Source organism: Nyctereutes procyonoides, unplaced genomic scaffold (genome assembly GCF_905146905.1).
Source record: "Nyctereutes procyonoides isolate TBG_1078 unplaced genomic scaffold, NYPRO_anot_genome, whole genome shotgun sequence".
NCBI classification, from domain to species: domain Eukaryota; kingdom Metazoa; phylum Chordata; class Mammalia; order Carnivora; family Canidae; genus Nyctereutes; species Nyctereutes procyonoides.
The window spans coordinates 29073152-29099384 of NW_026575120.1; the positions used below are offsets into that span (position 1 = coordinate 29073152).

A 26233-nucleotide genomic window follows, 5' to 3' on the forward strand; every position below is an offset into this window, starting at 1 on the left:
GCTTCATTCGGCATGATGAAGTATGAGATATCTTCTCTTTAGAGCTGTTGTTATAACCTGTCCTTTGTGATCCCATAATCTGGGAAAACCCCTGAAGGGTATTAAGAGGTAATTAAGTTTTATTTACAGTTGAGTGATTTACCTGTAGGCTTTTTTTCTTTTTTCTTTTTTCTTTTTTTTTTAACAGCCCAGGAAGGGGTCCTGACTATGAGAGAGGCTTTTGTTGATAGGATTATTTCTGTAGTAAAGTAATACTGCCCCAATACCTGGCATAGAAAAAAATAAAATAAAGTAAAACAAAAGGCCTTTATCTATTCTTAGAACTTGAACAAAAGAGTAGACACAGAATGTACGGGGGCAAATGCTGTTAGAGTCAGAAAAATGCAAAAATCCATATGAGGGTATAACATTTCACTGGATGGTGTTCAACTTGCCAAGTAAATCCTTTGTATCACTGAATTAGCTGCCCTTGATAACAGAGATGCTTTGTTTTAGAACACAGGACAAGTATCGATGCTTTCTTGGATAATGCAACCAACAATTCTACAAAATAACTTCTTGGAATAATTTTTATGTTCTTGAAAAGCATGCTATTTTAATTCTCACAACTGACCCAGGCAGGGTGAGCAATATCTCAGATTAGCAAGACTAGCTAACTTGTCTTGTCATGGCTGAAACACAACCCAAATCTGCTTTCACATCCATCTGTTCCTCACTGGATGATGATACCTTCTAAAAGAAGTTCTGTGTTGAGACCGAGATACATATTTACACATGAACAGAAGGAAGCCTTGGGGATTTTGAGGTGTGCTGTGAAATCCCATACTGCTTATCTTTTGCTATTTGACTATCCATAGGGCTGTAAGCTTCCTCAGAGTTCACATAGAAGCATCCAGGTACTGTAAGTCAATCGCTGTGCTTCATCTGGGCTCCCTTCTTGTTCTGTGAGATGAAGACCTCACGTGCATTTGGCTCCATGAGGCTCAGAAGCATTCATATTTGCTATATCTGTGTGAGAAAGGCCATTGTTGTATGTATGTTCCCTATTAGAGTTGAGTTCTTTGCCTGCTCTGTTTTCAGACATGAAGCCTTCTTTTGATGTGTTTTCTAACTGTTTCCCAAACATGCTTGATCTGCAGAATCCCTTTAAGAACTGTGATTTCTGTGATCAGGCAAGTTTAGGGAGTGATCTTAGTTTGATCCATTAGACTTTTCTCATAGCGCTTATTTATTGAGTCCTGCCAAGAACCAAGTCCTATAGCGTGTTCCTGAAAGCACGTGGCTCCCTGCATTGCTCTTGGCAATAAATGAACTAAAACAACAAAGAAGTTAGGAGACAATAATTCATTTCTGAAAGATCCTTTCCAAAATCAGGAAAGATCAGTAAGTGTTGTGAATTATAATATTGATGCATTTCAACAATGATTTGAGTGCATACTATGTGCCAGGCATTTGTGCTCAATGCCGGGGATATACAGCTGTGAACGAGGCAACTAACATTTATGGAAGTGCTTATCATGGGACGATACCAAGCTAACTGCTTCACATACCTTTTCCCGTTTTAACTTCACTACTGTCCTGGGAGGTAGGTATTATCACCTTCGTTTTAAAATTAAGGAATCATTATTTCAAAAGCTTGACTGACGTGGCCAAGGTCATAGATCTTGTAACTGGAAGACCCAGAATTACCACCCGTTGTGTCAGATTCCGCAGCTCATGCTCTTTATCCCATTGAAATTATGCTTTAGTCCAGTATGTATGTCCCCTCACTTTTCCCTTTTACTTCAGAGGTTCCCAACTCTGGCTACACACTACAGTTGCCTGGGGAACTTTACAAAAGTATCTTTGCCTGGGCCTTACTCCAAACAAAGAATATTTGGGGGGTCCACATCAGCATTTTTAAAAGAACTCTGGGTGAGGCCAATGTGCAGTGATTGGTTGAGAACCATTCGATATCATTAATTGCCCTCCTAATAGTTTCTAGCATTCTTCTTGGGACTGATTCATTGTTTACAGTTTCCAGGTAGTTCTTCCCTTTTAAACAAAGTAGTTAACACGTAGGAAATACTTAGTAATGCAAACATTTCCTCAAAGTGGAACATGGTAGTAGATCAATTTAAAGAGGAATTCAGAAACTTGGAGTTCTTTATGTAGGACAAGTGTAGTCTACAGTGAGTGGTAAGAAATAACCTGGGGCCTAGAGCACCCATGAACTTCTGGATCTCTCTTTTCTGGTGAGACTCAGAACCTGAAAACTCTTTTAATCTGATGGAGGAAGAAAACTTCCTTCATCCTTGATGAGTACCAGCTACAGAGCAACATATTTTTTTATGGTCCAAATGAAAGTAAAAAAAAAAAAAATGTAGTTTCAATCTTGCTAATTTGAATGTGTTAATATCTGTACTCTAGACTAAGTTTATTTTGAATGCGGTAAGAAAAAAATACCCAGGAACCTAAGAATAGATATCTAAGTTTCTTGAAGCTGTTTGAAAATCTTTATCTGCTTGGGCAATGCATGTGTATATATGCTTATATAAACTTTTAAGTTAAGAATTCTGTGTTTCAGGCATTCAACAGTTTGCTAACCATCTCTGGTATGATAGTAACATCTTGCCTTTGTGAAGATGGCAATCTAATTAATTATTGACTCTCCACTAATTAAACCAGTGAGTTGTGACTGTCCCCTAAGAGAGGTTCTTCTCAAAGCATCTGTATCCTATATTAAGAGTAAATGGCTAGTTGAAGTAATCACAAGGTTGGGGCTCATAACATTCCTAGAAAGAGAAAAATGGGGAAACTAAACTTGGGGTCACTGTATTCCACAAGTTGGAGGCACTTCTATGAGAAGAATAAATCAAGGCTACCAGGGGAGGGAAGACTTTTTAAACCAATAGGTCTTTAGAGAAAGAGAGCAATGATTGCCACTCTACTAATATTAAAAGTAACTTCAGGTGAGCCTTATCTCTGCATTTTAAAACTTAGCCATCAGTTGATAGCATAGTTGGATCATAATGTTCTACTAGGGTTGAGCCACTTTATGACTATTACTAGAAAGGTCATTACCAAAAAAAGGTAAACAGAGAAAAAAAAGAAAAAGAAAAACATGAAAAATGGCCTCCTTTTTTACATTTCCACATAGGTGATCTCCATACCAGGAGATGAACTTGAACTTGGTTGGGCGGGAGACGGACCTGGTTGGGCGGGAGACTGGAGCCCCTCAGAGAATTTGGGATTCTTCCATTTTTACTGGGAGGGTTGGCAGGTATAACATGTGTTGTTATGTGAGTCCATGAGAGCCTCCAGGGTTCTAACTCCCTGCCTCTCCGTGTGGTGGGGAGTCAGTCGCTCACTCTGAAGCACTCGACTGGTTTCTGTCTGTGGCTTACCCATGAACAGTGGCTTGGAAGTGTCAAAGCATGAGAAGCATGCAGTGGAACAGCATGTGCTGCCTTCATCTCCTACATGGTTCTGCATGGGAGGTTCGTGGGCTGTCTGCCTTAGAGCTCAGGTGTTTCTTTCTTTCCCTACAGAACTCATTGAAGGCTTCAAATCGGAAGAAGAAGAGAACAAGCTTTAAAAGAAAAGCCAGTAAAAGAGGAACTGAAGTAAGTGTTTCAGGACAATGTCCCAGTAAACTATATTCTCCTTACTGTAACCACCTCTGTCCATTGTGATCTGGCCCAAGCTTCTTTTTCTGATAAATTTTCTACTTCACTTCCCTCCTTCACTATACTTTTATGAACCACACTGGAATTCTTTTCTATTTCCAAAAAAATGTGTGTATGTGTAACCTTCTGCTACTTCAGAATCAGAACATTTGTACTTGTCCGTGGAAGTACTGTCCCAAAAACGATGAAGAACTAACATTTCGAGAATGCTCAAGAGCATACAGAATAACACCAAAAGCATGGCTCATTCTCTAGGGCAAATTATAGCTTGAGATCCTTTCTTCTAAGCTTTATATGGACTATCTTGTTAAGAGTAAGCCATGTGACATAAGATGTAACTTTTTTACTTGGAGACATCAAGGGTTAGTGGTGGTGTGGGGGTGCTGGTAGTTGCTTCCATTGCTTTTGGGCTACCTGTCCAAGTCATGGATGGATGTCTCAATAGTGTTGCTTTCTTCCTTTAGCAGGAAAACAAAGGTCGTCCTTTTGTGATAAAACCTATCTCTTCTCCTCTCATGAAACCCTTGCTTGTGTTTGTGAACCCCAAGAGTGGAGGCAACCAGGTGAGTCATTTTTCATGATTTTAATTTGGAACCTCAATGCTTTCTTGAAAACAGTTCCCAGCACCAACTACCTAGGACTCCAAGTGTTGGAAGAAAACCAATTTCCCAGGGACAGGGTTATTGTTATAGGGTATAGCCTTATACATTGCAGGGTTATGCAAAATCTAGAGGTCCTATGTTTATCTCTCAGCTTCCAAGTAAGATTATACCAGAGGCCCTCTAAAAGCCTGTTGACATTTTCCTTACTAAGTTTAAAAAAGATCATTCAAAAATTTCTTAATTAATATGTTTCAGGGTTTCTCAACTCTTACTGTTAGGAAGCTCTTTATGGACTTTGTTGCTTCCCCTTTTAAGTTAGACTTCTGTCCCTATCGAGAGGAAAGCGAGAACAATGGCTCACTCATCATTGTCAATGATCATTAACAACAAACACCACCAAAGCTATCAAAAATATCACCTTCTAAAGGTTTCATTTGGTCCTTGCCCAAATCGTGTAGCATAATTAATCACTACCTCATTTGAGGAGGAAGAAATGCCTAAGAAGTATAATTCATTAATTAAGTATAATGACCTACCCGAAGTGACACAACTCTCTAAGGACAGACTTTGTTCTAGAATCTAGGTCTTTGTCTCCTCATATGCTTCTCTTTCTACTCTGAGGCTCCTTACCTCTTATTGGCTCTTATTTGGCTTTGATTTTCTCTATCTTCATGTGAGAATGGATGATAAGATATTTTATCTGTCCTCTAAGTGCACATTTTACATTTAGAGGTGAGATTCCTTGAAGTTCACACTTAACAACTAACGATCTGAAACTGCATCCTTAACCCCATATAGGGAGGGGAGCCATATAATAAGGAATGATATTCTTACTACTAAGGATACTGGGCATTTTCCAGAATGGACTAATTATAATAAAGCTTCTCCTAAGAGAGCTTGTGATTTATTATTTTTATTTTATTTTATTTTTAAAGATTTTATTTATTTATTCATGAGAGATACAGAGAGAGAGGCAGAGACACAGGCAGAGGGAGAAGCAGACTCCATGTAGGGAGCCTGACGTGGGACTCGATCCCAGGTCTCCAGGATCACACCCTGGGCTGAAGGCAGCACTAAACTCCTGAGCCACCCGGGATACCCCCAAGAGCTTATGATTTAAAGAAAATATTATTTCTTCATTCTTTATTTCCTTTAAAATTCTTGATAACTTGCTGTGTTGAAAATCTTTAACATGGTAGAAAACAGGGAAAAGAAATGTGTTGTTAGCAGATAATCTATTTTCAGCATCCTGCTTTTTCAAAAAGCCAGTGAGTGATGATTTTCATATTGTAATGATGATGATCCTAAGGTTTTTACTGGAGGAGCTTTTCAGGAGTGAGGTTCAGTGTGCCTGAACCATACTCACTTTCTAGGTCTAGCCTCCATATAGCCCTAAGAGGGTCAGGAGTATGTTTGGGGACCACGGAACAGAGCAAAGATAATGCAATGGAGTCCATGATTTTGACCACTTAAATATAATATGCTAATTCCCAATATATTTTATTATGAAAGTCATTCTAGAGGATGCACTCATCAAATCATAAGCCTTTTTCCTAGGGCATTTAGAAACTTGAAGGTTTTGGGAGCAGATAGTCTAGTAAAGATAGCCCATTTTTGTTGGAATCTCTGTGTAAATTAGTAATGCCAGGGTCTGCAGAGATGATCTGATGTTATTTCCTATTTCACTAAATAGAAAACAAGAAAGTTTAAGTAAATTTTCTAAGGACATTTTGATAATGATACCCAAGGGGCAAATGTGAAAAATAATTCAAGCAACATTAACTATATGTGAGTTTTAAATTGAGTGGATCAGACTGTGCGTGCTCTGAAATTTCAGAGGCAAGTAGTGCCTTGGGAGTGGTACAAAAGTGGTGTCATGGCAGTGGGTAAATTGAAGATGGACACTACTTAGAGTTATGCAGAGAAAGAAGGCTGGAACAGCACCACTTTTCTTCTCCTGTTCATCCTTTAAGAACTGGAACCATTTCTCAAAATTAATCACCCTGTCCAGGGCCGTAGTCCCATAGCCCTTGGTACAAATCTGTATTTTGTGAATTGCAACATAAGTACTCTGTGTGTGTCCTGCTAAGATACAGACTCCATTATGCCTGGGGTTGCACCTTTCAACCTGTGGTTTCTAGTATGTGGGATATGGAAACGAACAAAGAATTGTATGATAGGCAATTGGGATTTTACAGCAGATTATCTGGACGGTGGCTTTGTTACTGCTGAGAATTCAGGAAAGGAAAGAATTATTTTGGAAAAGAAGTTGAGGTGTGTTCGTGACCGTGAGATATTCAAATAAGAAATGCCCAGTTATTAGAGACAGAGGACTTAAATGATTGGCTCTCATTTTATGCATTTTGGTTTACAAGATTACTTCTAGACTAGGATTCTCAGAAGTATGACCAAATCAAAATGAATATTGTATAACTCTACATTTCTATATACTTTCTTTATAAGACAGAATACTAAGCCTAATAAATGAAGGGCATTGCTTCTAAGCACAGTGTGAAATGTTGAGAGTGCTTTATTTTTTTTTTAAATATTTTATTTATTTATCCATGAGAGACACGGAGAGAGAGAGAGGCAGAGACACAGGCAGAGAGAGAAGCAGGCTCCATGCAGGGAGTCCAACGTGGGACTTGATCCCAGGTCTCCAGGATCACGCCCTGGGGTGAAGACGGCACTAAACCACTGAACCACCTGGGCTGCCCCAGAGAGCTTTAAAGACATCCGAATACCTATGCATGCTTGCAATCATTCCATCTGATCTCCATCTTCAATCTTGGGAAGGCACAGCTTGATTCCCAGGGAAGGGTCCTGGTCATAGATAATCTAATTCCTCTGTTAGGGTCCACCTTTTCCTGTGCTGTGGTTTTCCTATGTCTTTAACATTGCAAATAAGGTTGGATTCTGTGTGATGGGGGAGTCAGAAGGTGAATTGGCTCCCTTGAATCTTGTTTTCTTCATAATCTTGCACCCTGCCCAAACTTCAACCTTTTTTGAGACTAAAAGTTCAAAGGAGAACTAAGGATGGCAGTAAAAACTGGGCAAGTGAACCCCCCAGGAAGGTGGCTTTGAGAATCTGCTTTTCTTTTTTTCTTTTTCTTTTCTATTCTTTTCTTTTTTCTTTTCTTCTCTTCTTTTTTTTAAATATTTTATTTATTCATGAGACACACACACACACACACACACACACAGAGAGAGAGAGATGCAGAGACACAGGCAGAGAGAGAAGCAGGCTCCATGCAGGGAGTCCAATGTGGGACTCCTATCCCGATCCCGGGTATCCAGTATCAGGCCCTGGGCTGAAGGCAGCACTAAACTGCTGAGCCACGAGCCCGAGAATCTGCTTTTTTAACAAGCTCCCAGCTGACTATTGTTGCAACTGATTAGCTAGGGCTTCCTAGAAATACGTCACGGCTGTTGTTGTTCAGTCCTGGTTTTTGCCTTTTAATGACTGATTTATTTTGCTTATCTCTGTAGATACAGAGCACTCCCTCTTTGAAGCCTAGGCTTCAAACCTTTATTTAAATTTGCCTGGGCTTCTCTTAAGTAAATAACTAGACTATATCGCCATCTTCTGGCAAGAAAAATACCTTTTTTTTTTTTTTAAGCACTCTCGTGTGTGCAGAAATTTTCCAACACTTTGCAGATATATATTGAGATGAACACATTTGGGACTGATGCTATGTATTTTTTTAAACAATAATTTGTTTTAAGCAGTTGTTTCACAATAATTGTCTCTGTTTTTTCTATCACCTAAGGTGGAGGTGATAGTGGGTATCTTGAAAGTTTTAGAGGTTGGCAGTGCTGTTGTTGGGATCTGGGAACTGGAATCATGGACCACAAGGTCAACTTCAAGTGTGTCCTCCTGTGGAGAAGACGTAAGATCTGGGAGATAAAGTTTGCACCAGCACAGTCCCCTCTTCTGTGTTTGAAAACCTGAGGACTGGAGAGATAGGCACCCTCCTTTATATTTAATCTCCGCTCTAACTTCAGAACTTAGTATTTGTATTGGACATCCCTGACTCCTTAGCATCTTTCTCTCTGAGTCTTATAGACACTTATGATATCTCTTGATGTTTTTCCTGCTTTCACATGATCTCTCCTGGAGGCTCCCTCTCAGGACTACATTTTTAGTGTCTTAGATTATATGTTTGGGGTTAAGCAGGTGCTCTGACCACTAGAGTGATTCTACCTTGAGGTCCTGACAGTTGGGGGGTCTCAGGCTCTGGATCCTCACACTATTCATTGTGAAATCCCATTGTTGAGGGGTGGCATGTGTTAGATTAGATTTCCAGGGATCTTATCAGTAGATGATAAGAGGAAGGCAGTGTCCAATTTGTGGGTAAGCTCATGCTGAGTCCACCACCATCACACATCTATGCACCATCACACCAGGGCTGCCCCTCCTAAGTCAGGGACAAGTCAACCAAGTTGGAAGAAGGAGACAAAAGTTAATAATCTCAAATGTCTGAGTCCCCAGACTTCCTAAATACTTGACCGAACAGCCACAATTATTTTCTGTGATGTTCAACCTGGTGATAAATCAAGAATCATGATGTTTGGATAAAATTTTAGGCCCCTGATGCTTAGAATGGGCTAGGAGGAGGGCAGAAGGATATCAGTAGATGATCACACATATCAAAAAATCTAAGCTCAAGATCTTGTCAAACCAGCCTCAAGAGATGGAATTAAAACAACCGAATGATAAGTCTGTGGAAAGTCCCTTTTCCCAGTTATAATACTGGTGGAAGTGTGGGGGTACCTGTTTTACTCCACTGAGACCGCTCTAACTGAACACCACAGACTAGGTGGTTTAGTAACAAGAATTTATTTCTTATAGTTCTGGGGACTGGGGAGGCCACAATCAGGGCAACGCAGGTATGGTAGCCGGTCAGGTTCCACTTCCTGGTTCTCACAGGGCTGACCTCTCACTGTGTCCTCTTGGTGTGTCTTCACATGGAAGAAATGATGAGGGAGCTCTTTGGGTTCCCTTTTATAAAGGCACTAATCTACTCACGAGGGCCCCTCTTCCCCAACGTCCCATCTCCTTTGACGGGTCAAGGGCCTGCCCAACTGTCTAGCTTCTTAGTTGATAGCCAGACTAATACATCAAAATGTCAGTCTGGCTCCCCTGATTAAGACATCTCAATTACTCTTATTTCCTATAAAATGGAAGCCAAACCCTTTAGTACCTCTGCAACTCGGGTAGCTTCATCTCCCCCGCTTCTGCCTCATGGTTCAGAAACTGAACAGAATGTCAGAATGTCCTCCTCCCATGTCTTGCTGTTTTGCATGTGTTGTGCCTTCACCTTTCTCTTCTCCACGTGTAAAGAAATGGCTGACTTCACTCATCTTTCAAGAAACAGTTCAGATATCATATATAGGGTGCCTTCATCTAATCCCAAAATTTGGGCTTAGAGTGTCTCCTCTGGCCACTCCTACTTCTCAGTATGTATCTCCACTATCACATTGACCATCTTTAGTGGCTAATTTATTTTTCATTTGGCTCTTTCTGAGTTTCCTGAGTGTATACATGTACACAGAGTAGGAGCCTGGTATGTGTTTTTTAAGTTAATTAGGTATTCCTTTGGGGTTGTTTGAAGCCAGTTTAAAGTAATTATTTCTTCATCCCTTCCTTTCATTAGCTTTTCTTTTCTTCAGGACTTTCACATCAGCTTTTGCCATGACCTAGATAATACCTCTGTTACATAAACCAAGGCTTGCTTCATAACCTACCAAAATGTTTCAGGCTGTACAAGAGTTATAAGCCTTCAGTGAAGATAGATGAGCCATTTGAGCTGATTCATTCTTAATTGACTTGACTCTCCATACCTTTAAGTCATTATCATATTTTCTTTCACGAATAATGCATAAAACTTCCTCTAGAGAGCAGGATCTTCCTGTTTTGTCCATCTCTCTCTCTTCCCGCCCAAAACAATGTCTGGAACCTAGTAGGTGAGTAGATGAATCTCCTTTATTTCCCTCTAGAACAATCTACCGGTTTTCTGGGAAGTTGTTTTCTCCTGTCCCGGCCTATTTCCCAAAACCTGGAGCCAGAAAGAACCTATTCATCACTCCACAGGAATACCCAGTCTCACAATACCTTAACAGGTTCTTTAGTCAATGTGTATGAGAACCCTCCCAAGAGTGTGCTAGAATTGACCTGCAAGCTATTTTTTTTTTTCACTTAGAGAAAAGTATAACACTCTTGCAGAGAAGTTGCAGCTTTTTTTTTTTTTAAGACTAAAGGAAAATAAGCAAACCAAAAGCCCTGAGTAACCTATATTTGAGGTTTACAGAGGCCCAAGGCTAAAAGTTACAGCTCATGGCCTTGCTCTTCCTTTCCTGCTCACCTGCCATATGACCTTAAAATGAAAGCAAATGAAGATTCTCTGTTCTATGCTCTCAGCCATTGTGTCTTTCTTTCCCCCTAAGTCTTGATGAACCCTAAGGCAGTTTTATGTCTTTTGTCTTCGTAGTCCTGTGGATTAACATAGTGGCTCTTTACTGACCACAGAGGGAGTGAAAGCAAGGAGGAAAGGCAGGTGTATGAAAGGAGGCAGGGAGGGAGAAAGAGCAGGAAGAAACAAACTGGCACAATAACCTACAAAAAAAAATTATAGCTTTTGCATTTGGCCTGTAGCTTGTGCACAACTATGAGCATGTTTGGGATGCATTAGTGAATGGCAGTTGTGTTAATGTCCAAGTAGGTTTAATCCAGTCGGTGAGAAAGAAATTACTCTTTTCCTGGTGAAATTTCTCAAGCCATTCAGTTGTATTGAATAAATTACCTAAGCCCTAAAGTAGTTCATCCTAGAGGTCACAGCAGAGGTAATAGAATTGACTTCAATGTGTCAGACCTTTTTCTTTCTCCACCCACCATGCTGGATTTAAAACAGTGCAGTGTTTTTCAGGCCCCTACACTTTGATAACACACATACTTTAGAAATACTACTTTTAAAAGAAATAATTCTATCATCCCTGAATAAAAACTCTGACAGGGTTGACATGTCTGGCCATGCACATTACACCTGCACAACTCCGAGGGCATCCTTCCAATGGGTTGTGGTGTCAGCAGAGCCTCCTGGAAATGTGCCTGCCTTAACTCCCCTTCCTCGAAGGGATAAATGTAGATAATTAGAATGTCCCAGGAATCACAAACTTAAAATGAGCAAAAACAAAATTTTGTGGTCACTCAAACCTTTTGGAGAAGTTTCAATTTAACAAAAAACACCTCTAAGGACCCCTCAGTGGCTCAGTGGTTAAGCCTCTGCCTTCAGCTCAGGTTATAATCCTGGGATGGAGTCCAGCATTGGGGTCCCCACAGGGAGCCTGCTTCTCCCTCTGCCTGTGTCTCTGCCTCTCTCTCTGTGTCTTTCGTGAATAAAAAATCTTAAAAGAAAGAAAAACTACCTCTAAATGCTTTTTATTTTATTTTTGTAAGGTGTTCATTACCTGGCATTGTATGCATAATAGAAGCTGAAATTGAGACGAGCACTGTGCCATGGCCAGAAGGAAAGGAATAATTAACATTAACCATTCATATTGCTCTAGGAATTTAGAACTGGAAATTAATTTTCTAGCAAGTCAGTGGGAAATTTTTTATAAATTGGTCATTAAAATGACTCTGGTGTTACCAATTAAACATAAGAGATTACTTGAGAAAATCCCCAACTGACTTGGTAGCAAGGCCCAGTATGGGAAGAGAGAGAAGGATCCAGTTGTTACTAGTATTATGTATCCAAATCTATGTCTGCATTTCATAGGAAGCAAAATATGTCATTTGGTGAAATTGAAGGATTAGTTGTAATAAGTAAGGATAGAATGTTATTCCTAAATTTATAGCAAGCACATGATAAAGCAGAACTTTTAAATTATAGGTTTGGATGAAATGTGGAACAAAAGACCTGCATTGGCCCCTGTAACAACTGGCATAACAATGTGATAATTACAAGCTACACTTTAGCCCTCACGCCCTCAAGTGCAATTTACTGAATAGATTAACAAGGAGCAACAAAGAAAGAGACTAACCTTTACAAAGGCCTATTTTGCGCCACATACTGTGTTAGATCCATAACTATTACTGATTCATTTAATTCTCATTATCCTCTGGAAAGTGGATGTTGCCCTCCTATTTAATATGCTGGATTTCTGCAGGATTATAAATACTCACAATCACCTAATGACAACACCCAAGTTATTACTGACTCAAATACCATGCTGTTTCTGCTATCCTAGAATGACTCTCAGATAAGGCATAGTAGGTGAACAAACTTGGGAATATTTTCATGAAGAACAATCATAATAGCTAACAAAGGAACTCTAATTATAAGGAACAAGAACTGCCCAACTAATCAAATGCTGTTTGCTGTGGTTGATAATGACCAAAAAGGGGTACCCTACACAGTTTTAAAGCTGTTTTGATGCTGCTTAATGAAATGATCCCTCTTTCATTTTTTCTTTGCTCAATTCACTGTGAAGAAATGATCTCCAGGACTGCCTTGCATTTTTTCCATGATGGCCAGTTCTGCAAATGCCAATTAGAAATTACTTAAAAAATTCTAAAAATGTTCATGTGAGAACTGTTTGACTTAGAGACATGGACATTGAAACATGTCCAAGTAAACTATTTTTTTTATTTATGATAGAGAGAGAGAGAGAGAGAGAGAGAGAGAGAGAGAGAGAGAGAGAGGCAGAGACACAGGCAGAGGGATAAGCAGGCTCCATGTACCGGGAGCCCGACATGGGATTCGATCCTGGGTCTCCAGGATCGCGCCCTGGGCCAAAGGCAGGCGCCAAACCACTGCGCCACCCAGGGATCCCTCCAAGTAAACTATTACTAGGAAAGTTGTGTGTGTCTGTGTGTGTGTGTGTATGTATATATACATACACACACACACACACACACACTAAATAATGAGGAGCCTGTGAGACTTTTGCTTCAGTTAAATTATTTCAATAAAATCATACTTAGCTCGCACTATGTTCATATTATGCAAAGATAAAAGTAATCTTCATAATGAAGTAAAAATGGATGTTAAATCACATGGATTGGCTAATAACTTCTCTACATGGATTTTCACGTTGAGTGATGGTAAAAATCGGTAGATACTGTTCAGTAAGCACTTAATTGAGTGCCAAGCACTGTGATGTGCTCCCAAACATTATTGTGTTTAATCATTGCAACAAGTCTGTGAGCTAGGCATTCTTGTCTCCACGTTAAAGAGAAGGAGGTTGAGTTTTACTGATATTGAAGAACCTGGCCAGAATTACACAGGTTGGACCGAAATCTCATCTGGATATTCAGCATGTGTATAGATGGCCAAAGCCATGACTTTAACTACTACTCTATGCTATTTATAATTAGGTGGTATTTTAGAGAAGAGGATTTATTTTTATTTTTTAAATGAGCAGCAAATATTTGGAAATCTCTTCCTACTGTCTTTTTTTTATTATTTTTTTCTTACAGGGAACCAAAGTCCTGCAGATGTTCATGTGGTACCTGAATCCTCGGCAGGTCTTTGATCTTTCTCAGGAAGGGCCAAAAGATGCGTAAGTCTGGAAATAAACCCCCCATGGTCCATATTGGTTTAGGCAAAGAGAAGGACTTCTGCAGCAAAGCCAAGCTTCACTATTAGATTCCCTCGTGAAATATTTTCTGACCATCTCTCATTGACTTTCTCCACTGCAATCATCTCCCTTAAAGCTTCATCTGATGTTTCTCCTCCTACTCTTTACTGGGCTAATTTCCTTCAAACCCAGCTACTCAGTTATCAACTCCAGGTGTACTTCTAGTGTGTTTGCTGCTTATGGACATGGTCTGTAGATTATTTACAAGTCTGCCTTGAGAAAAGATTCATCATTTTCCTATCTATACAAGTACAACTTTGGAGGTGTACATTAGACTCTAAGTATATCTTTGGAGAGTGGCCATAATTGCTTATGAATATGTTTGTGTGTGTGTGTGTGTGTGTGTGTGTGTCCGTTTGAGACAGATTAATTGAATCTGCCTATGATTCCACATCACAGTGGGAAGACATTTTATTTTCTGCTCAATCCCTTTTCTGAGCTTCTCAGACATTTCATTGTCTTTGTTAGAAATGTTGAAAATCAAGTTTAGATGTCAGTGACATGTATCCCTTATCTTTCCTTTGGTGGTGGTGGTGCTGTACATGGTAACAAAGAGCAGAGCTGTTTCTGCTACTGTCTGATTCCCTTTTTAAAACCCATGTATTAAGAGAGTTTGGATGTCATCTGATAAATGTTAGAACTTAAGTGGTACTAATTATTTTTAAATAAGTAATGATATTGCAGGCAAAGTAACCAGTTCAGATAATTTCTAGAGAAATAATATTCCTGTATGAAATGGATAAATCATATATTTTAAATATTCAGGAGAACATTAAATATAAAAATTACTTTCTGCTGTCATTCTTTTAATCTATAAACTTTTTTGCCACTAGAGTTCGCTATAAAACTTCTAGATTTTTTTTTTTCTGTATTTGGATGGACTAAGGCAAATCTGCTACCCCAGCTTTGGCCCTTTTAGATGCTTTTCTTAAAATCTTATGACTTTGGTTAGACTTAGGCAGAGGCTTCATAGATCATCATAAAGAATGTGGCCAGATAGGAGATATTTCTAGAAAAAAAAACAGTTGATTTAAAAGGTGATGTTTTCTACAACAGAAGTTCTAACAGCTTCACTTAAGTAAATGTTTTAGCAGGGGTGGTATAATTTTATTTTCTCAAGAGCCAACATGAAAAATGATCCATTTTAAAGTAGACTAATTTTAAATACAGAAAAACCAGTAAATCTTCCCCTTTTTGGGCTGGGGAGTTTAAATTTGTTTTTGAGTGTTAGTGAATGAGTGGAGAGAGAGCTAGAATTGTAGGTGTGGTAGTAATGCTAGTGGATATCCTCCTATCACCCTGTTTTTCTGAAATGACTTACTGGAATTAAGAGTGGAAAGTACATATTTGAAAAAAAAATCCAGGAAAAGCTGACAAAATATAAAGAGGAGACATATAACGACTACTGACCATCGATTAATGATGATTTTCTTTGAGAAAGGTAGAAGGGGTATGATGGCAAAAAGAAAAGGAAGTCAAAACTAATTAAGAAAATAATGTGAGTTAGAAGTCTTTATGTTCTGTGACCCTTTCTGATATCTCCCACACATTTCTTCTCCCTTCCCTTATATTCCCCTTCACTATTATTCATATTCCCCAAATGAATGAGAACATACACTGTTTGTCCTTCTCCAATTGACTTACTTCACTCAGCATAATACCCTCCAGTTCCATCCACGTTGAAGCAAATGGTGGGTATTTGTCGTTTCTAATGGCTGAGTAATATTCCATTGTATACATAAACCACATCTTCTTTATCCAAGGAGGGCGGGGGGTGGGGGTGAATGGGTGACGGGCACGGAGGGGGACACTTGACGGGATGAGCACTGGGTGTTATTCTGTATGTTGGTAAATTGAACACCAATAAAAATTAATTTATATATATAAAAAAAAGAAGAGATCAAAAAGGGTGTTGCCTCTTGACGGGATGAGCACTGGGTGTTATTCTGTATGTTGGCAAATTGAACACCAATAAAAAATAAATTTATTATTAAAAAAATAATAAAATAAAATAAGTAGGACATACTGTAAAAAAATCAGTAAAAAAAAAAGAAAATAATGTGAGTTGATGTATTAATAGGAATTATGGGAAATAAAACTCTGAAATCCCATTCCAATGTCAGCCATTTAAAAATGATTTTTGCTGCCAACCTCTGATGCAGTTGTTGGGGCCCATCCCCTTGTGATGACTTAGTAACTAGTTATGATAACATCATTATCCTCATGATTATACAATTTCCCCAGTGGACATCCCCTTCTCCTTTTTTGCCCTGTGTTTTCTCTCTGCGATGGCTGATGATGTACTCTTTTGTTTACTTCATGTTCTTTTTCCTCTACAGGCTTGAGTTATATAGGAAAGTACCAAATCTGCGAATTCTGGCCTGTGGAGGGGATGGAACGGTAGGTCCTTGAATTAGAATTAAGCTCTCTTCCCTATTTCTTCCATCTTTCTTTTGTTTTCTTTATTCATTCTCACCTCTTTCCAATCCCCTAAAACATAGGTCTCTGTCATGTGAATCCTAGCTTGAAGAAGGGATGTGGTTATTGTCCTAATGGATTCATACTTGGTCTTCCTAAATTATATCTTACTCCCTCAGCTCTACTGTATCCCTTCCTGTCCTACAAGGTAAAGATGTGGTCAGATTATTAGGATGAAAGTTACAGATGACTAAATTCTTAAAAAAAAAAAAAAAAACAACAACACCAAATACTTCATTTCCTTTGGTTCTTAATAATTGGTCGCAATTGGGGCACCTGGGTGGCTCAGTCAGTTAAGTATCTGCCTTCAGTTTAGGTCATGATCCCAGGGTCCTGGGATTGAGCCCTGAGTTGGGCTCCCTGCTCAGTGGGGAGCCTATTTCTCCTTCTCCTCTCTGCTCATGCTCTCTTTTGCTAACTCTGTCTCTGTCTCTCAAATTAATTAATTAATTAATCAATCTTTAAAAAATAATTGTTCACAATTATGAAATAAAAGTATATGGAAAAAATTATTGTATTTGTTCTTTTATTAGTGAAGACAAAACTTAGAATGCTGACATTGGTTTGCCTTAAAGATCATTGATTGGTCTCCTTTGTATTCATTTTTTAAGAAAAGATGGAATTGGGCTGAAGTTTAATATCATGGGTATATTTTCCTCTATTTGTCTCATCTGTTTCTCCATTTACTCTCTACTTATGTTGGTATATTTAGCAAAGGCAAAGAATTGAGAACCATGACATTTAGACTCTGTTGTCAGGTGTCTTTTTCTTCTGTATTTGGAGTTTGCTCTCATGGGATCTGGAGTTTTATTATGAACTATCTTTGGCTTTTCTCTAATCTCCCTAATTAGAATGCTTTATTCTCAAAGGTAGCATCAAAATCTTTTAACTATCTCTCATAGCACTTAATGCAGCATTGGATACACATTAAATACCAATAAATGCAACTGGAAAAAAAATAGAACAGTGTTTCCTGGTCCCTTACGTTACTCCATGAAGATGAAAATATTTTTCAGTTGGGAAAATAGTGTTTACCATTTGTCAAAATTTACAATACACATTATTAGCTTATAAAATTCATGATAAAATCATACAACTGAGAAGCCAAACGTGTTTCACTTTATTTAATCCAGTGTTTTCCAAAACTATTTGACCATGGAATTTTTTCTACCACAATACCAATTAAAGATCAATCAGTTGCAGTGTTCTAGGAAAATATACTAAGGGATAGGCTAGTTTGGAATTTTCCCAACTTTTTTAGTAGAATTATATCCAAGCAAATCCTCTAGGGATATATGTGTATTTAATATCTATCTATCTATCAATCAATCATCTATCTATAATCTATCATCTATCTATAGTGTGTGTGTATTTGTGTACATATATAAATATATTAAATATATATTAGTATATTTGTTATGTTTAGCATACACACACAGAATGTTCCTCTTAGCTCAGCTCTCCCCAGAAAGTTATCTTAAAGTGTAAGCTTATTGTGACCATTTACTACAGTTCTTTTCCTTAAGTTAGAATCCCCTTGTCTTCCTATATGGCTTTAGCATTTGCTCCCATCTTTTCTCCATCTCAGTGATAGCAGCAGAGAAGTTGGAGATTTGCCTGCTGTCCTGAATTCATAGTTTTTATCCTTTCTTAACCCAAGTGGCTATGACTTCAAACCCACATCCACCTCCTATTCCATCTCTACGTCTTGGACTTCAGCAGTGATGGAGTGCCACGCCTTCCAAATTTCTCCCATCATCACGGAGCCTTCTGGCAGCTGGCTCTCACTTCTCCTTTCTTCTCCCTTTCCTCTACTCAGTGGGCACATATAGGAAGCACATTCTAGGTTTTGTGGTTTTGAGGCATTCTCTTCAAGTAGAGACATATTTGAAAACCTGGAGGTTTTTTTTAAAATTTTTATTTATTTTATTGAAGTTCAATTTGCCAACATATATCACCCAGTGCTCATCCCATCAAGTGCCCCCCCTCAGTGCCCATCACCCAATCACCCCAACCCCCACACCACCTCCCTTTCCACTATCCCTTGTTGAGAAAACCTGGAGTTTTAAAGCCTAAAGGACAAAGAGAAGAGAGCCGAGTCCAGACACTTGTGACAGGCCTGTGATTAGGGAGTCAGGGCCAAAGTTCAAAAGGCAAATGAAAAGACAGAAGTAGAAAGGACCACTTGTAGTCTAGTCTGTCAAGAAAAAAACAAAAACAAAATACAAAGGAGTTTCAAGAAAGAGGCAGTGGTTATATCTTGAGGGAGAGTCCGGAGAATTATCATTGATTTTGAAGACTAGTAGGTAACTAGTGGTTTTTAAGAAAACCATTTCAATGGCGTGTTTGGTACAAAACCCAGAATGACGAACAAGTGAGACATGATAGATTGCTAATGAATCCTAAAGACCAGATCCAATTACAGTGTTGAATATCTGTGAATACGCCCTGGTGCCATTAATAACACCTTTTTGACACGAAGACTACCTAGTTCTCCACTTAGCCTGTCTTTTCTAGCATCCTTTCTTTAAATATACCATAATTAATAGGTACTCTACAAGGCTAGATATTACTCTTCTTTTATGTTCTAGGTAGTTTTTCTCTAGGGACTGTGTCTATGTTCCTGGCTTCGATTTTCACGTCCTTCCACACTACTTGCGAATATACTAGACATTTATATTCAGGTCCCTCACAACAGGCATGCCTAAAAAGGAAAGTTGTAGATTTACCCTAGAGTTGGTGCATATTTTGTACTAATTATTTTCTCAGTAGTAACCCACTGTGATTTAATCACTCAGAATCAAGACTTTGCTTATCTTGTACCTTATATAAAACCAGGTTTTATTTTATTTTGCTTTACATGGTTAAAATGGATATTTTGTGAAAGATGCCTGGAGTTTATGAAATGTTTTTCTGGGTAAGTGATCGATATTTTTAATCTCATTAGTTTAGGATATGAAACTTTTACTTTTGAGTAGGGGCAGAGTTTCTGTAAAGGCGAGACCTCCTGATGGATTTATGAAGAAAGCTTGCTGGCTTGAGGCAAGTGAAGACGAATTCCTGAGAGTGTCAAGTAGACATTTGACATGAGGCATTCAGCCTTTACTCAGCGAGCATGTCTATCACCATAGAAGCTGTCAGAATTCTGTCTGTATAGTGACAAGGTTCCAGGCAGAATCAGGAATGGGATTTTTATTCTTTGACTGATTAGGAGGAGGATATATTAACCCTTAACTGCACTAGTTTGTGCACGGAGTATTATTTCACATATAGATGTCTCACGTTAATTTGGAAACAAGTTCGTTGGCTTCACTGCCAAAGTTCTGCGTCGCTCTGCCTCCTTGCACCTCTAAATAACCCATCCTCCAGCACTGCACTTGGAGCCAGAAGAGTTGGTTGGGTGCCTATATTTCTCTGATTTTCAGCAGGTTCCTCACCCTTCTTTGAGACCTTCTAAATTTGCAAAGGGGTACATCTGCATCACTAAGGGTCTTCATAGTGTTAGCGTTGTAACAGTACAAACCTTTGCTGTTCAGGAGACCCACAATACAAACCACATTTTTAATTTTTCTAAGTCACTTAAAGTCAGAGGCAGATGAAATTAATTTTATAATATATTTCATTTAACCTAATATATCTAAAATGTTATCATTTCAACATGCAATCATAGAAAAACCACGGACGAGATAGCTTATGTTCAATTTCTACTGTCTTCAAAAATCCAGTGCATATTTTTACTCATAACAGCACCTCCAGTTTGTATGGGGGCACATTCCAGTGCTCAGCTGCCACACGTGACCCATGGATGCTGCAGTGGACAGTGCAGATGTGGTCTCTTTGTAACCAGTTAGTGTAATCCCAAGGCTGTCACATAGTTGCGGGTATTGGATGGGCTTGTCTCATCTTTGATCTCTAGGCTGAAAGAAAACTCTCCTAGTTCAAGAATAAGCTCAGACCTTCAGGTTTATAAACTAGGTTTTTTTTTTTTTTTTTTTTTTTTTTTTGTCATGTGAATTTATATTCTTTCCCTTCCTTGGCCACATCTCTACCCATCTAGCGCCCCATAACTGTCCCCATAGCTGCTTAAATATTGAAGGGCATATGAACTCAAGACCCTAGAGGCACACATACCCACTCACCCCCCACCCCTCCTGCTGGTTCCTTAAGGTATAAGGTGAGCCCTACCTATTTGGCTCCTGACCTTGATAACTGGGTGGGATCCACCTTTAACCATGTTCACGTCTTTCCAAAGGCCTAGAGTTAAACTATTTAGCCATCTGCTTCATGCTTATTTCCTGATCACTTGGCTTCCCTAGATGAGGATCCACCCCAAGCAGTAGGTGCCTCCATGCCCTGACTTACTAGAGCCACCGCAGGGTGGCAGGCACATCATTCCAAGCCCCTTTCCTCCCAAAGCCTCAGTTTATCTCTGTCTCTCCACCTCCATCTCTCTCATCTTCTATCTTGATTTCTTTAGGGCTGACTTTAAATGTTTCTTGGAACTCATGGTGACTTGTAAACTACTAGATACGAATATAAATTAAAAATATCAAAGGGAAGAATCATCGTGTACATGTTAGAAAGGGACACCCAGGCAGTAAATGCTATCTTGACCTTTCAGTTCAGAAATGCTGGCCTTTTCTTTTGATTTCTCAATTGCACATCCTTCATCTTTTTGCCAGCATGTGAGGAAATGTGACATGTACCTGGTCTGTTCAGAGAAAGCGTCAATTCACCGATCTTCCCACCCCTCGGCCGCCTCTAATGTTTGTACATTGCAGAATGAAAATACTGCTCAGAATGCACCGGGTGAACATTTAGTGGTAGCTAAAGCAGGAGTTGGGGAGGCGGTGGCAGCACTGACCAGCTGCAGGTGGCACCGCGGGGCTGCTCAGGGACAAAACCCAGGACCCCTGTGTTTCAGAACCCAGAGGCAGGAAGGAGCTTGCAAACTGGGAAATGGTTTCACCCAATCTGGATAGTTTTCTTCAGTTGTGATAGAAAATATGCCAAGTACTGTGTTTTACGATTAATTAAATTTAACTGAAGGAGTGCTGGATGGGCTGGTGCAGACGATTTGGGGAAATGTGAAAGCCTAGCATGCCACAAACCTGAAGCCTGGATTTCCAGAAGGAACAGGTTCCTGATAAGGGAGAGGCCCCAATAACAGCTTTGGGCCTGAAGATCTTTTATAGAGTTTTGCTTTTATAAGGACAGGTACAGATGATTATTCAAAACCTTTTATGCCTCTTGCTATTGTAGTATATTTACTTACATTCTCTCTCTCTTTCTCTTTGTAGCAGTTTTCTGCTTCAGTACAGTTTGGTTTTTGATAGTCTCTGAAAGACTTTGTGATGGGTGGCAGTCAAAAGTGGGATTGATATGCCACCTTGAGGCTCCAACTTTAAGTGGCGAGGCAGGAAGAGGGCATTTGGCTTCTAGGAAACTGGACCTTTATAGGGGAAGTGAAGAGGAAGAAAAATTAAGCTTAATCACAGCAGCTAATGTTAATTAAGCATTTCCTATTTGCCAGTGCATGCTAAGAAATGTCTACACGTTATTTAATTGATAACATAACCCTAAGAGGCTTGAGAGACAGATGAGGGAAATTGGAAAGATTAAATGGTTTACCTAAACTCGCCCAACTAGCTTGTGATGGAGCCGGGCTCACTGGGATCTGTTTCTCCCTTCAGCCCTACATTCTGTTGCCTACTGAGGAAGTTGGTGTTGGCTAATATGGCTCTTGGATGAGAAAAACTATTAAGGACTGTGCAAAACAAAGATACAGGTTCACCTCTGCTAAAGAACTATGATTAGCCTAACATTGATGGCACTTGAGAGAATTTCATGACAAATCTTGGCTATGAAAGGCAGGTGACCTCTCATGACATCACAGTTATGTGATGATGGAATACTAAACCAGCTGATTGTATCCAGGAGAAAAATGGAATATTTGTCCACTGGAAAAGAAAGTAGGACATATTTATGCAGTAAATATATTTTTTAAAGATTTTATTTATTCATGAAAGACAGAGAGAGAGAGAGAAAGAGAAAGAGAGAGGCACAGACACAGGCAGAGGGAGAAGCAGGCTCCATACAGGGAGCCTGATGTGGGACTCGATCCTGGGACTCCAGGATCACGCCCTGGGATGAAGGCAGGGGCTATACCGCTGAACTACCCAGGGATCCCTATTTATGCAGTTCTTAAATCAGTTGCTAAGAAAGGAGAAGATGTTTGATTCAAATAGGTTGTTATGCATTTTCCTCTTTTGCTTAGGCCAAGTGTGAGGGACAGAGAGTGGATGAGAAATCCAAGTGTCCTGAGGGCTCCCACATAGTAAAGTATCATATGGATTCTTGGCCACTTTCTTTGAAAAAACAGGAACAGCGTCAGAAGGTTTGAATGAGGGCTATTGTACAAATTAAACAATTAGTAGAAGATCAATTCATGACAGTTACAGGGCATTCATTCGTTTCAGTCATTTGAAAAGTATTTTTATTTCATGCACTGTGAACTAATCCCCTATCCTTCCCATCCATCTTGGTATTAGTGTTCTTCCTACGATTTAGAATTTTTCTTTGCAGGCTCCTCTTCAGAGGAAGTTAGTTTGTTGTGTTTTGTCTTTCTCTTTTCTTTGTCTGCATCCTTTCACTTCCCAGTGATCCTTATCACTTCCTAGTCATTTGCATGGTTGCCAGGACTCTGGGACTTGAGGGTTTTTTTGTAGGTGAGTCAGGCACCCATCCCAGGGAGATGTTGGGTGTTGGAGGTATGTCAGTGAGCCAGTAGGAAGGTGGGCCCACTGCTAGAGACTTTGTCCTTCCAGCCTCAACGAGTCTCCACTGTCTTTGGGCTATGACCTGGTGCAGGTGTTCTTCACCCTTTTCTAGCCTCTCTCCTACTGGCCAAGAGGCCCATGAGGGGTCTCATTCATATGTGGCCTCCTGCCAGGAGGGGTTAACATTAACCCCCTATTATCAGACAGAAGCTAAACTCCTGTCTTCATCTGCTTGCCATTTTGTGTTTGGTTTGCTTCTGGTCCCTGAAGATTTATTTTTCCTATCATTGTGTCTAGAGTGCAATGGGTATTGCAAATGTGAATACATGACATTATTTTACCAGGAGAAAAGAGACTTGTTTCACCAAAGCATAAGAAAAAAAAAATCTAATTTAAGTCTACCTGAAAGAAAGTAGATTGACTTGTGAGTATAATTCATAAGGAGGAGACTGAGTGTTCATCTCTTGGAGAAGTTTTAAAGAGATTGCCTTCTTTACCGGGGACATCAGACTTGATTTCCACCAAGTTTCATCATGTTTCTGAGAGTCTCTGAGTCACAGAGCTGTTTACATTTGTAGTCAGTGATTCCTGATTGCTAGGATTCCTGAGTTTTCATGTCTTGTTGTAGTTTATTAGAGGGATCTTACGGTGTGCAGTTCGTGCTTTTAGCAGCACAGGTACTGTAGCTAGCAGAACTATTTAGCATCTGACCTCTACTTCAACAGCAAGCTTTGTTAATACCATCTGTAAAAAAACTAAGAACGTGTGGGGTCAGAATCTATGGAGTCATCTAGGAGTGACTTGCTCAGTTTGAGGGAATTGAGGGACTTCTAGATACTTCTTTAGATCTGGATTTTTAGTTTCTCATATTGGGTGAACATGATGGTATGCCTTTCTAGGAGGTAAACACAATGTAGGCTTCTTAATGGACAGGCAAGTTTTACTTCCTGGGAAGAAATATTGTGGTGGAGAAAGGATGGAATCTCTAGATGGAATCAAGAGACCTGATAAGATTCTGATGCTGAGACTCCTAATTATTTAGTCTTGAGCAAATTACATGATCTCTTTGCAGCTCAGTTATTAAATCTGCAAATTAACTGAATTTGATAGAGCAATTGCTAAGATTTCTCCAGCGCTCCAAAGATTCCAAAAGAACATGCTGCTGTCTCCAGCATGGTCAGACTATATCCAGAATTAGTTTTAGGTCTTTATTTAAAGGCTCCCTGCACCAGAGTGGCTAAGATGTTAGCCTTGGTGTTTGGCATACCTAATTTTGAATGCAAGCTATACTGCATAAACGATATGATATTAAAGAGGTCATGGAATCTTCCAAGTTTTGGCTTCCTTATCTATAAAATAGAGGTGAAAATTATTTCTACCTTACAGAATTGTTCTGAACTTTAATAATATGATTACAGAGCTTTACTCAGACATCAGCACATAGAAAGCAAAGGTATGTTCCTCTCTTTGTTCATTGTAAGCTCTTTGACAGCAGCCGTGTACCTTACTTATCTTAGCCTGGCTCATTCATCTTATTTCAGTTGCTTAATTCTGTTTTGTATGTAGTAGTGTTCAGTAAACATACTATTACAGCACAATTTTTTAAAAAATTTGAATAGGACTCGTACAAATATAGAATATATGCATGTCAAATTTATTTAGCTCTTTAATGAAGGAACCAGCAAGATGATAAAGTTGATTTATTAGAGAAGTAGAAGAAAAAGACTATGTAGTTTATACCAAAATAATTTTTCTAAGTTTGACACATAATTGGTTTATGGCCTTATGGAGGAGTAAAACCAAACCTTTAACATAATCATTTATTGTCGACATTTGTATCTCCACAGTACAGAAATCTGCCCGTTAACCTACAGTCACAAAGTTCTTAGGCCTAGTGAAACACTGTTTTAGTATGACATTGGGAGGATATGCAAGTTTCTTTTTGCTATTTCCAAGTTTGGGATAATTATTCTAAATAGTTACAAGACCAAACCTAAAGTATTATTTATTTTAGAAAAAGATTAAATGGGAATATGATTCTAGTATATAAGTATCTATTTTCTGCCTAAACTTATAATAAGTCCCTAGGACCATCCATAATTATGTTTTCATAATGTTTCATTAAGAAGAATATAAGGATGTTTAGGAAAATGCTACTAATTTCTTACATGATGCTATGGAGGGTAACCATTTAATGAATGCTTACATGGACCATATCAAGGGCTTTATATATATATTTTAGTTTAATCTGTAAACAATCTTGTGAGGTAGGCATTATCTCCATTTTGAAAATCAGGTAAATAAGTCTCAGTGAGGTCAAATAATTTAATCAAGATTATGTAGCCAATATGAGCCAGAATTGAAATTCAGTCTGATTCTGAGTTTTGTATTGTTTCCAGTGCCTATGTTATAAACCTCCCTAAAGTTCAAACTGTTCTGAATTTTAAGGTAGATCTCAAGTTAAACATATAGGTAAGTGGGTCTAGTTTTGCTTATATGACAGCACATACAAAATGGCCCTTCTCCCTATAAAGGACTCGCCGTTTTGAAACTGCTTGAGATAAGTGGTCTGTTTCCTGGCCACTAGATTAAAACATATATGTTTTCAAGAAAAACCATTTCATTTGCTTTTTAAAGCTCCCTTCTCTCAGGTTGTCTTTGTAACTTACCTATCTTTCTTATATCCCTTCTGGCCCCCAAAATGTCTCTAGGTGGGCTGGATCCTTTCTATTCTGGATGAACTACAGCTGAGCCCTCAGCCTCCCGTTGGGGTCCTTCCTCTGGGGACTGGGAATGACCTGGCTCGAACTCTCAACTGGGGAGGGGTAAGAACTTTTCTAAGGGGCTGCCCATGCCATCAGGCAGGAGGAGCCTTGAATCCACAGATGTTCTAATGGAAGGGAAATGTGCTTTTATTGTCCAAAGAATAAGTTAGAATTCAGAATCAGGGAGCCCATGCATAAGGATTTTATCTGGGACCTTCTTCAGTTTAAACATTTAATCATCTAGAGAAGAAAGTATGGTATACAAAACAGGAGTTAGTACACAGGCTTGGAGCTTCTTG

At 39.1% G+C, this 26233-nt stretch overlaps 1 protein-coding gene across 1 annotated transcript in view; it reads left to right on the forward strand.

Moving 5' to 3' along the window:
* DGKI (diacylglycerol kinase iota) overlaps window positions 1–26233 on the forward strand; it is a 420356-nt gene that overhangs the window by 214676 nt on the left and 179447 nt on the right. The window contains 5 exon segments of the mRNA XM_055335472.1: window positions 3531–3605; window positions 4133–4231; window positions 13752–13834; window positions 16252–16312; window positions 25881–25994. Of these exon segments, the coding sequence (XP_055191447.1) occupies window positions 3531–3605; window positions 4133–4231; window positions 13752–13834; window positions 16252–16312; window positions 25881–25994 (432 nt within the window).